General features: G+C 36.1%; 1 protein-coding gene across 1 annotated transcript in view; it reads right to left on the bottom strand.

Moving 5' to 3' along the window:
* Window positions 1-1,359: 1,359 nt before the first annotated feature.
* The window catches only part of Smp_212190 (thioredoxin-like protein,putative), a gene marked incomplete at both ends in the record, with an annotated part of 17,663 nt that continues 5,682 nt past the window's right edge, over window positions 1,360-13,340 (bottom strand). Inside the window, 5 exons of the mRNA XM_018791087.1 lie at window positions 1,360-1,489; window positions 4,350-4,489; window positions 6,937-7,017; window positions 9,479-9,560; window positions 12,469-12,719. Of these exons, the coding sequence (XP_018647358.1) occupies window positions 1,360-1,489; window positions 4,350-4,489; window positions 6,937-7,017; window positions 9,479-9,560; window positions 12,469-12,719 (684 nt within the window). The remainder of the gene's footprint in view (window positions 1,490-4,349; window positions 4,490-6,936; window positions 7,018-9,478; window positions 9,561-12,468; window positions 12,720-13,340) is intronic.

Below are 13,340 nucleotides of genomic sequence, written 5' to 3'. Positions count from 1 at the left end.
CTTCTAGATACTTCTCCAATAATCTATCAGAGCTGATTGGTTTAGAATTAGTCAATCAGCATGCGCCATCACGATCATGTACATAACGTGCTTTAATCCAGTTTATTTCTCGCTAACACTTGGTGACAGAATGATTATTGTGATTAACTATTGGAGATTTTAAGCGTCATAGCTCAAAATCGACCACAATAACCCAAAACCATTAACTTTCTCATTCCACAAGTTCATTCTTCATTCTCAATTTATATTTTACTTATTTATTTATTTAAACACATAAATATTGGTACAAAGGGGCACTAAATACATATGTGCCACACAAATCTCATTTGATTTGTGTGAGGGCTGTGATACCGCCCAGGTGCCCAAACTGAAGCAGGTAGTTTTCTTAAGGGGCCAAACCTAGAGACTTTAACCGAAAATCCTAATCTACAAGGTAGTGGAGCATCGTAAGGAGATGCAGTCCCATGGTAGTCGGTCACCAACGATTGATTCATATGCCATTTGTTCCCTCAGGATGCTGGAGCCCATGTGCAACATTGGTTTGGAACCAGGGTTTTCCAACTCCCCTAGGTGGACTTACCGTGTCCACCAACCCGGCTAAAGCGCCAGACATTCATTTTTCGTACTCTCAATTTCCTAAACAACAATAGTGCCACGAGAAGGCAGAGGGTATATACGCGTGGTCATGTGAGAGCATTTGGAAAGGGAGAGCGGACTCTCCCCACTCTCGGTCGTACCAGGGCATTTTCTACTATCGTTTATACTGTGCTTATTTCCGCTATTCTGATATATATATATGAGATCATAACAATGGAAACCAATGCAAACATATGTACCTTTATTTACATAGCTACAAAATAAAAAAGGAAAAGAAATACACCACCTCTGTATACACACACACTCACACACACATAATAGACAATTTAATAACACATATTATAACTAAGTATGATATAAACCTTGACTTTTTAAAAAAAACTTCCTATATAAATAACTATAGTGTAAAATTACATTACAAAGTGAACAAAAAAAAGAGAGTAATAAGGGGAGATACATCAAGGAGATAATCCTAGCAACAAGAGACAATAATAATAATCATTATTATCAATTATCAAGAGATAGAATAATCAATGACGTAATAAACTTTATTTTTCTGAAACTTACATCTTACACCTAATCCAGATATTTCAATGATCTTCAAGTGTGTAAATGTGTGTGTGTGTGGATGAATGGGGTGAAGTGGGATAGGGGTGGGTGTATATCTATTCATATACTTGTTGTTATGCTAATAAATATTCTATTGAGTGCAAAGAAGACGAGCAAAAGATTCGTTATAAGTATATTAACACAAAAATTTAATTAAATAAGAAAAAGTGCTGGATTCTCTAAAATTTGTTTAAATTCACTAAGCCAATGAGCTCCAACTGCTCCATCAACAACACGATGATCACAGCATAATGTAACTGATAAAATATTTGCTTCTTTAAATCTATAAGATGAAAGAAGAAAAAAAGGAGGAAATCAATGACAATCACCATTTATAAAGTATGACATTTGTGTAACAGATGTTAACTATATGCTTCCAGTTTCTATTTTAACATTGTCTTAAATCCGAAACTTGAGTCGTTGATGATCATTGTTTATTGCATTCGGTAGTAAGTGTAAGTGAATTGTGCTTGAGCCTACTGGATTTGTTCTTCACTTTTTCAACTCTCTTCAATTATGCTACTCTTCATGGTCGCCTAGTAGTACACAAAGTACCTCCTTCTGAATAGACGCGAACCGCTACACATAATCAATGATAATATCGTTAACTAATAGCCACTTTTGGCTTGATCTTTTATAATTATTATTTCGCACTTTATGATGTGATACAGTCTGGTCTGATTGTATAGAAACCAACTACAGTGGAGGACGATATTTGTGTACTGGATTGAACGGCTTAAGTTAGGCGAGAAGTTACTATACATAGGACCAATAAGGACTCAGGGCTGCTAGTGTTGTTTGATGAATCATTAGTGTAGCATAGGGACGAGGTTATAGAAACCGATATTCTGATTGACAATTTTGTTGCGTAACATAGAATTGGTGGACTATGGCTAGCAGTGAAATACAGGAAGCGCGTTTTGTTCCATTTGCAACTCACCAGCCGGATATAACTGCAACATCTCACTGATGGTATTCACTGTGGGATTTGAATCCAATGCCTTTCGCTTCAAACAACCAAGGTGTTATCAACTTAGTTACTAAGTTCAGACAGTCACTTTCTTGAACTGAATAACTAGAATACTGATATGAGACATATTAAATGAACAAGAATTGATGAATCCATTTTTTAATTCAGTGTATATATGTATTTGTTGTATTTTGCGATTTATTCCGTCTGACCTACGGTAAGTGCTAATTACAAACAATTGAGAATATTCTAACACGAACAGAATCTATTGAGAAGTCGATGAAGCGACAACTAATATGGATACACAGATAACTCTCCGAACAATAATCCCCAACGATGGAATGTAAGGAGAACACAGTAGTCTAAAGTTAAACTTGATATTTAACGAAAACAAATCGAAGTGGAACAACTCTCTATATGATAAAAAAAACCTTTGAATGAATGGAAAATCGCTAAACCAAAGGTGGGGATAATTAATCAAAATAGAGTAGAGGTCAAGTTAGAGAAGTTGGAAAACCAATGAAAACCTGGAAGCACTGAACAGCTATTTTGTCCTACTATGGAGCTTCTCAGCAATCCATATTTACAACCTCATACTGATAATTATCAAACATTTACTAAATACTAGCCTTGAGACGAAATTTACGAGTTCTGGGGAAATGCTGTGATCAATGAAGTTCAACCATGTTGGATATCAAAAAGGTACCCACCGGAGACAATGGAAGATGGACACGTAATATTGTTATTTGATCGGAGTTATACTTGTATACTATTGGATCCCAGATCCATGGTCTGGAAGTTAAACATTCGGGTGCGATACCGAAGGTCCTGGATTCGATACCAGGTTGCGAGATCATAGATGTGCATTGCTGAGGATGCTCATACTACGATGAAATAGTTATACAGTGCTTCCGGGTTTTTAATGGATGTTTAACCTAAAAACTGGTTCATATGATCTCGATAAAAAAAACAAACTAGATAACTTGTAATCTCTTTATTAGCATATATAATATATGTTAGTGTGCCGGGAGATATGATTGGTCAATACTGAGCCAAGGTAGACACATCGAGCTATTGTAATTAAACTGATTATTGTACATATTTTTTTTTGGATTTCTACTCGGATTTTGCCGTGTACTAATCATTTGTGTTTTGTGTCAATAAACTATTAGTCTGACCCATAATTTAGTAGTTCTGATGTGCCTAAATCACATATCTAATGATTTAATGAATCTAGTTTATGACTGATTCAATATCAGGTCATATTATCATATATCCAGTGTCACCGAATCATATTAATATGTCCTGAAGAATTTTCGGCGAGAATATAATTTATGGACGACCTTTGAATGAATCCTAAATGACCCTGAGAAATGTTAGCCAATCAGTAAACAGTCAGCATAGAGTAAAACTTAATTATATAAAACCAAATAATTAAAGTAGATATACTTCTTTTATATGGTCCAAAAACTTGTCAAGATTAGAAAAAGGTTCAAAGGTTCCAAAATCGTAATGCATAAGGTAGACGAACTCATCCATATGGCTCCATAATAGTTGGTCTCTGGAACCATGATAAGGTCACAAAAACCCTCTCAGTCTCGATCACATAGCTTCAATATTGTTTGTGTGTACTACGGTTGTATAAGTTTATCATTTTTATTATGGATATGTCCCTACAATACTCATACCACTGAACAACCGAAGCTTCAGTAACATCTGCGATTATTGCAGCCAATGTTACTGGTGCTTTTATTATACAGTTGGCGGCAATTATTATAATATGCCTCAGTCTCAATCTGGATCGAGTGATAAAGGTTCTTATTCTAGCAAACGTCTTCCTTCAACATATATTACATCGAAGGACAACATCATGGTAGTCTGTACAAGGTCTACAAGTCATTTATTACCCGCAATTACAAATACAGGAACTTCTTAGTAGTCTCCTTTGTTGTAGCCGCTTAATCGTCAAGTCTTCTCTAAAATTCTCTGTGAACCGATCGTACACGAGCATCAGGTACTAAAATCGGCGCCGTGACCTTGAAATCCCTCAAGCGCTTCTGATTGGCTTGTCCATAAATTATAGTCTCGCCAAATTTTCTTATTGTTCACAAAAATGTAAGTCAAATTCACGTACGTATACACACACACACTAAAAATATTTGATAAAATTTACCCTTTAGGATTTTTATGATCTGGTAAAAGTTTCGGTCTGGTACTACCCACGGTAAGGATACATGCTTGAGGTGGATTAATGATAGCACAGAAATTGGTAATTCCAAACATTCCCAAATTAGAAATTGAAAATGTTCCACCCTTAAATAATTAGAAAATAATTGAGACAAAAAGAAAGATGATGAATTGATTGAAAGTATTCTGATCATTACAAATTCATCATTAATTCATTTACAGGAGATCAATAGCGGCCCGAATAACTTGGTAGTAACGTCTAAAAATTTAAGGTTAAATGATACGGTCCGAGTCTCACAAGCAGCATTAATTCTCCTAAAGATTACAGGTATGCCTTGTTGACAAATGTTGACTAGAACGAAACCTAAGTCCAAGGTTTCTTACTGACTATTTCTAACCATCTTACACACTACATTTTCATGTAAGAGAGCTTCATATGTAATCTGACAATGACTAATTGATTAAAGCACTTAACTTTCAACTATTGCGCTGTATATTTAAAGCTTCTATTCAATTTCAAGGAAGTACTTAATACTACTTTACGCTATCTAGGGAGGAATACACTTTTCGGAGGCAGTTAGAAAGACAGTAATAATTTGTAGCTTGGAATGTCGAATGAAATGCAATCGAAAATCTCTGACAATAAAGTAGATGCATTCGCCAATTTCTCTCTTAAATATTCTAATTCTAAAACATACACTAGGTTTCATGTTGAGTAAAATCAATGAGTACCAACGTAGGACCTAGTACGTATGCACATCGGTTCAAGCTGCCATACTCTATTAGCACAGAATGATGAAATTGTCAGAGCAAATCCTTCAATACCAGAGGTAGTAACTGTATCAACAGTAATAGAAAAGACTAGGCATCAAAGATATGATTCGAGAAAATATAAATTAGTGAGATAGAAACAAAAAAAGTTGGGTAATTTAGGATCTCGGAATTTGTAAGAAGACAAATAATGGATGCACCTGCGTTACTGCAGACAAATTCGAGCCGTGTCATTCGAAGTCTCTAACAATTGGTTATGATAATCACGCGTACCCCAATCAAGTGGTGGTAACCTACACCTATTAACATGGCTTAGTCCAATTGTCAATGACTTCCTGAACTGATGACATTTGTTGGTTTAGTTGTCTCTAAATTTTTTCAGCTTACTCTCAACACCAGATAGCATCGCCTGTTGAACTAGGTCGTGATTGGACATATGTAACACATGTATCAACCACCTCATCAATCGCTTAATCATGCTTACCAATTACCCTATTCCTAACCCAAACATTGCTTACTCAGTGGTCCCAAAATACACGAACAAGTCGTGGAAGACATCTATGGTCAAATACTAGTAACCTATAAATATCCTCCATTCTTAATGGTCATGTTTCACACCCATAAAATGGAACGAAGCAAACTGCTGAGCAGTAATTTCATCCTTTGGTTGAGAGTCGGATATCTCCCATAACCCATAAGCTAGCGAAAGTCAATCGAGCCTTCTGAGTTCGTGCTGAGATTTCGTCAGACACTAGACCATCAGGACTGATTAAACTCTCAAGATAAGTGAAGTGATGGATGCGTTTAACTTCCTCACTACCTATCATAAATTCAGCCAATGGCGGAAACCAGTCCTGGAGAAAACCACATCCTAAACATCATTGCATTGTTGCTTAAGGTGTTCAGAAGACTCTGCATTTTTTTCAGCATTTTCACTAAACAGAACTATATCATCTGGGTGTTCTAAGTTAACAAGTTAATCCCCTGATAGAAGACCAAATTCTGAGAAGTTAGACTGTTATATCCCGTGGAGATTTATGAATGGTAACTTTGAGGACTATTTATGGTACGATGTGGTCAGTTTGTTTGGTATATAAACCCAATATGTTTGAGAATAATGATTCATATTGCAGAAGCTTTTATTGGTGTTCTGAACTTAACTGGTTGGGCTAGGCAGATAGCAGGACTGATAAGTACTCAAGACTACTAATATGGCTTTTGTATATCATTGCTCTGATCAATAATTCACTCCTCTCTAATAGGCGGGGATCATCACATCATATCAAAAAGGGAACACGTACGCATGCACACATTGCAACACAGGCGATGAGTGTTATTTCTAAAATCGTGTCTATGACAAAGTTAAATAAAAATGGAGAAAGCAAACAACCTTGACGAATATCATCTGAAGTAACCAACTCTGATGACAGTTCACCATAAGCTCTGACTCGACCAGAGGTGCTCGAGTAGAGAACCCATACAAGATTAAATTACTTCTTTGATATGCCTTTAAATGACAGATACTGCCACAGAACCTCATGATCAACGGAATCGCACGCTGTCTTAAGATCAAGGAATACAGCTATAGTTGGATATCAAAAAGTATGTCGATTTTCCAGAAACTGTGTATAATTAAACGAACTACAAGATTGTGTCAACACTATTACTCTTCATTGTCCAAATGAATCTATTCTTATATTATTCTATGATCATTTTAATGAGTTACTCTTAATACAAAGAAATAAGAACTAATCTTTATAATTGAATAGAATTTACATTGTAAAACAAAAATGTTAACTCACCTGATATTCTTGAGGTTTTAGTTTATTCTGTTTAGCCTTAGTAACTAACATTCGCATTTCTTTATTGATTTGTACTAAACCCTAGAAATAGAATAAAAGGAAATAGTATTGTAGTATGGTCTACTTATATCCATATAAGTAGTATATGGTGATGGTCAGGCATAGAATGTATTTTGGTAGAAGATCGATAAGGAACGAATAGGAATGAAACGCAATCTGTATGAAAATGTATGAACAATGAAATCAGAGAAGACGGACTGATGAACATCTCAAGGGGATTACTTTATTTTTTTACCATAATCATAGCTTTATAGTATAGTTGTTTGTGTTTGTGCATGAGATGAAGATTATTTTCATTCACAAATTAACGAGGCAACCTCGTAACACTTATGTTGTTTTCATAGTTGAAATCATGAACCAATTGAAGCTAGACCACCATGGAAAACCTGTTTCCAGTCGGCTGAACAATTCACATGGTAAATCAGTTTACATCGCGAGACTGGTAGGTGATGGGTTTGAATCCCGCTCGCGAGGCGGGATCGTGGATGTGCACTGCCACTGAGGAGTCCCATAATAGGACGAAACGACCGTCCAGTGCTTCCAGGTTTTCCATGGTGGTCTAGCTTCAATTGACTCATGACTTCAACTATGAAAATACTGAAATCTCCACAAAACCCCTTCCACTTGTGTTGTTAGTGAATTAAGTTATGATTTTATGTAATCCGTTTGGATGAGTTGATCTCATGTTAGGAATTACTTGATAAGACACGAAACACCTTGTAAACTGAATGATAAGTATATTCACACAACACCACCTCTTCAGAATGTCTATAGGAATTGCGTGACTGAAGCTGCTAGAAATATTGATTAACATTAAATAAAGTATTTGTGTCGATTAGACTGTATATCAATTCTATTTTTAAACCAAATAATTCATTGAGACTCAATGGAAAAAGCCAAAAGATGGTCAGTTTATAAAGTGAAAAACAGTGACATAAGACTAGAATCTGTTCGTTAATCACGACTCCCTCGGTGGGTATAGGAGTCCTAAATGTTATCCAACTCAGTGGGTTAAGATGTTATCAGACATGCACAAAAAAGAAATCAGTGGTAACATTAAAACAGTTTTCAATCATATTCTTCATCTACGTAAGATCAATTTCCCCATTGGATGGAATCCCTTTTGATTGTTTTCTCAACTGAGCTGTCTGTCAAACGCAACACAGAACCTGATACATGTGTAGTACGTCGGTTCAAGTTGTCATAAACCATTAACAAACCACGATGGAATTTTTTAGGGCTAAACCCAGAGTAGTAAAGGTACTAACAGTATTAACGGCAATAGGAGAGATAAGGCATGCAAGATACAATTCGAGACGAAAATATGATGATAATAATAATAAAAACAAGGGAAGACAAAGATTGGGTGCAACTTGGTCACTAGAAACGGTTTTGAGCCATGTCATTCAAATTCTCTAACTACTGAACACGATAATCACGTGAAACCAAACCAGGTAGTTGACACCTACCTACAAAGCTAATTCCAACAGTCAATGCTTTAGTGGACTGACTTCATCTCTTGGTTTAACTGAAGCTAGCTTCCATTCAACATACTCTTAATTGAACTGTAGATTTAATATTTAATTATCGATTTATTTACTCAACGATCTTACTCGTATCACTTCACAATATTATCTATCACACCGGTGTATATGGAGCACCTATGTTTAATTTGTCGTTACACTTCAAGTTGTATGTGTTATGGAGAAGATCAAAGTTGTTTGATGTAACTAATGGATAATTGTGGTTCCAGTTTGAATTGTCTACTTTCTTTGATTTATCTACATACGTACATATTTGGAAACCAGTGACAGACTGAACGGGATCTCTTATTAGTTGCTAATCATTCCCAGTCTTTTGTCCATACTCACGGTTTGACAGGATAAAATATAAACGAAATACGGGATTATCAAGAATGAAACAGCAGACAATTAAACCACATATGCATTTTGTAAAGTGAAATTAATAGAGCACTACTACAACCATCATCAAAAAGGTAAAAGTATTTATAAATAATTGTTTACGCAAGATACTCAATTTCTGTTGGTCGGATACCATCAGCAACATCCTACTATATGAAAGAACAAACCAACTTGCAGTTGATGATGGAATTAGAAAAATACGCTGAAGTGGATAGGATATACACTAAGGAAATCATCGGATTGCATCACGAGGCAAGCATTAACTTGGAATCCTCAAGGGAAACAGAACAGAGGAAAGCCAAAGAACACACTGCGTCGAGATTCGAAAGCAAACATGAAAAGGATGAGTAGCAACTGGGAACAACTAAAAAGGACTGACCAGAACAGAGTCCGATGAAGAATGCTGGTTGGCGGCCCATGCTTCTCCATGAGGGGTAACAGATGTAAGTGAAATGAAAATATCCCACTAGAGCAAAGAAACATTTCTTTTCAGTTCAATTAAAAATAAATTCTCTTTACCCATAACAAAATATTAAGTTAAACAATTAAATTCTTGTTACCTTTGTATCTGCAGAAAATATTATTGGTGTGATTAATCCAGAAGGAATAGCCACAGCTACACTTACATCGACAGTATGGTATCTACACACACACACAAAGTAAAGGAAAGAATCAAAAAGGCAAAATAAATGAAAACTATAGTGGAGGTTTCAATTCTTTATGAATTTGTTACTGTCAATGGTCATGTACATGTGTAACATATGCCTGACTACTTGACCACCTCGATAGGTGAAGCTTTCTAGTGCTGAAGTAGGTTGGAAGACAGCTAAGAGAGGATAGATCAAAACGTGGCATCAAGCTATGAAGTTACTGACTGTTGGTTGTGCTTGTAGATGCAGACTACCTGACTGAGATTTGCATAACTGCAATTAGTGATTGGAGAATATGTGTGACGGGTCAGAGGAGTTAGCACTGGGTCCAGTTAAATTCATTCTAAATCTTCCTCTCGATCTTAAATTTCAGTATCCTTTGATTAATACCTTCCCATTCTGTCTTGTCAAATTATATTATTAGTGATTAATCTTTCTTTTCATGATTATTACTACATCATTTCGGTCTCTCGTCGTGCTAATCAAGTATAGCGACTTGGGCTAAGTGCATTTGTCTTAGGCTCTATATCGATTATGTTTATCTGTCTATCTACATTCATATACACATGTTTTAGCTACCTATCCTATAAAACGGGCTAACAAGTATTATAGAGTTAGTGACTACATGTTTGCATAGATTGTAGTTACATCTTACGATAATTCCTCGTCAAAATTTTCGTAAATTTAAATCCAACACTGATCAGTTGATCTACAACAGTTCTAAAACAGTGACTACCGAACACATGCAAAATCATGTAAGCAACTCTAAACGTCCGTATTTTAGAGGTGTATAATATAGCACGACCCACTATTGTAATGTATGCTTCCTTCAGATGAGTTCTACATACTAAGATTTTGAACACTGGTATTACAACGACGTGAGTAATACATGAAACTGATTTCTCGTAGCGATCGTTTACGTCGTTGAAACTTCTAGAACTGCTACAACATAATCAGAAAGGTACAGATATTTATTAACAGTTGTTTACACAAGATACTCAAGATCCATTGACCAAACACCATGAGTAACAACCTACTATGGGACAGAACAAATCAGCTTCCAGTTGAAGAGTAATTTAGGAAAAGAAGCTGGAGGTGGATAGGACACACATTTTGAAAATCATGAAACTGCAGCACGAGGCTGCCCTAACTTGGAATCCTCAAAGAAACAAGAAAAAAGGTAGACCAAATAACACGTTCGGTAGGGAATTGGAAGCAGACATAAAATAATGAACAACACTATTAGCAACGACTACAAAGAAGAGCCCAGAACAGAACGGCGGCCTATGTTCCACGAGGGATAACAAGCTTAAATAAGTAAATCCCAATAGTCCACAAGTAATCATATTAGTTAAATCTGTTGGTCATGGACGGTTAATTTGATAATATCGTACCCCTGTGAGTATTCAATGAATTATTTATCAATTAATTGATGTTAAATACCACTCAGTTCAATTTATACAAATCTTCCTGTAGTCAGTTCCGGCAGGCGTGAGGGAGGGTGTCATTCCCCCGTTGGAAGGATACTTCTTCTTGGGGGATCCGAAAAGGAAAATAGATTGTTAGTGATCTTAGAGGCCCAGGAGCGAAACCGCAAAGCTCAAAGGACGGCTGCTTGCAGCCGATCACGCATAGCCTCTCTATAGAGTTTTGATGTGTTACCTCGGGACTTCAAAAGACTTTAACACCGAAGACGGAAATCTGTGGGGTAATAATGGATGTGACATTTTTAAGGTCAACCTTTTCTAACTTTTCCCTTCCGTTGTGGGAAGACAGAGTCGTTGCAGATGCTGGTTGTCCGAGGGAAACATCTTACTGTTGTTAAACCCCTCGACAGTTAGCAGTACTTTGCTCTCCGACTTCAAGTTGCTAGTTTTAGTCTTGCCGTTCTCCAACTGATCTGCATGGCATGGTAGGACCTAAGGGGAAAAGTGCTCCATTCAATATAGCTTAGTCGAATTATCACAATAGGCAAGTCTGACCTTACGCCAAGGCAGTAGCTACGATCAGGAATCTGACTGTAACTAAATAATATAAGAATTACTGTATTTCGATGTCATTTCGACTTGCTGTGGGGGTCAAATAAACCCTTATATATCGTCTTCGTGTTCTTGCTTCGGTCATCCGACTCGCGACTTCAATCGGTCAATACCAGGACGTTAGTTAAGTACTCCGTAGACATAACAAATAGAGTCAACTTTCGAAAGTGATTTGTCCTCTGAACTGGATTGTTTCGTTTTTCTTGACAACATCATTAGTACACACTTCAATAAGTGAGTTAGTTATTAAGATTTTTTCATAAACGGTTGGTCATTGTCCATAGGTGTGTGACCGTTGTTTACATATTTATTTTGGTTGCCTCCTGCTCTGATCTGATCTCTGATCCTCAAAATTTTCATTCACATTTACTCCATCATTCCACTGGAGCTAAATACCACTACTCAAATAAAATAGTCAACTACAGTAGATATAACAAGTATAAATTTCTGACAAAAAAACTATAAATAAAACAGCTTGATGAATTTGGCATGATGATAGCAACCGATGGTTAGAGACCTTGAATGACATGGGTCAAAATCGTTTGCAATGGCGAAGGTGCATTCATTCTTTGTGTTCTACCAAATTTTAATCTTCTAAATTCCTTATGTCTTTATCTTTTTTATCTTTCCAAATTTATTTCACTGTATGCTTATACTCTTACTACTTCTACCACTATGGGGTTTGAATCGACAACTGCATTTCTGTGCTAATATGGTATGGCAACTCGAACTGATGTACGTACATACGAAGTTCTACGTTGTGACTGACCGACTGACTGATTAAGACCTATTACGTATATTAAGCAGAATCCAATTTAAACAAACATTAAAAACTGTGAAACGACATCAAAAAAAACTTACTGTCGGATAAAATCACCATGCCAAGATGAATTACACTCAGGTACTTTTAAACATGTTAATGAAGCTGCTTTTATAAGAATATCATTTAAACTTATTTTTGGCACAGGTTCAACAGATTTTGAATCGTTTAAATTGGATAAACTTGAATTGATTTTAGAACGTATTTCTAGAATTTCATCCACTTGAATATCCATTGTTAAATAATAATGTGGAATAGTTCGTTTTGATTCAGTCAATCGTTTAGCAATCACCTTAAATGGAAAAGAAGAAATCCATAGAGAATTAGTGGCAGTGTTGATTACTGAAAAAAATCGATGAACTTTGATTGATGTTAACATGAGTTGGACAAAATATCATGTGGTTAACATTTTATTTTATTTAAACACATAAATATTGGTACAAAAGGGCACCATTTATATGCGCCGCACAAATCTCAATCGATTTGTGTGAGGGCTGTGATACTGCCCAGGTGCGATTTCGTCTTTTCCATTGGAGGTGATTGCTCAACGATTGACCGAATCAAAACGAACTATTTCACATTATTATTGCACAGTGGATATTCTAGATGTGACGTGATGTGATGTGCTTGGATTGGTGTTATGAGTAGTGCTCCTTTAAGTCTGACGATGTCTAGCCACATGACGTTTGTTGTAGATGACGTGTGACTAAGTCCGCATCTAGTCCAGCGACTTCGAAACAAAGTGATCTATTGTAGTCGTAACGAAGATTTGAGCTACCAGGACATCATGCACATAAGTGGTGTATTTCATGATTATCTTTGTTTCCCCTTACTTTCTCATTTGTCCAGTTGACCTTTTGTTTTTTCATATATAACAACTTAACAAGGAAATATGTCATCATATTGTTCAAAA

Source organism: Schistosoma mansoni (assembly GCF_000237925.1).
Source record: "Schistosoma mansoni, WGS project CABG00000000 data, supercontig 0242, strain Puerto Rico, whole genome shotgun sequence".
In the NCBI taxonomy this organism is placed as follows: domain Eukaryota; kingdom Metazoa; phylum Platyhelminthes; class Trematoda; order Strigeidida; family Schistosomatidae; genus Schistosoma; species Schistosoma mansoni.
This window is presented reverse-complemented; position numbering and strand designations above follow the sequence as displayed.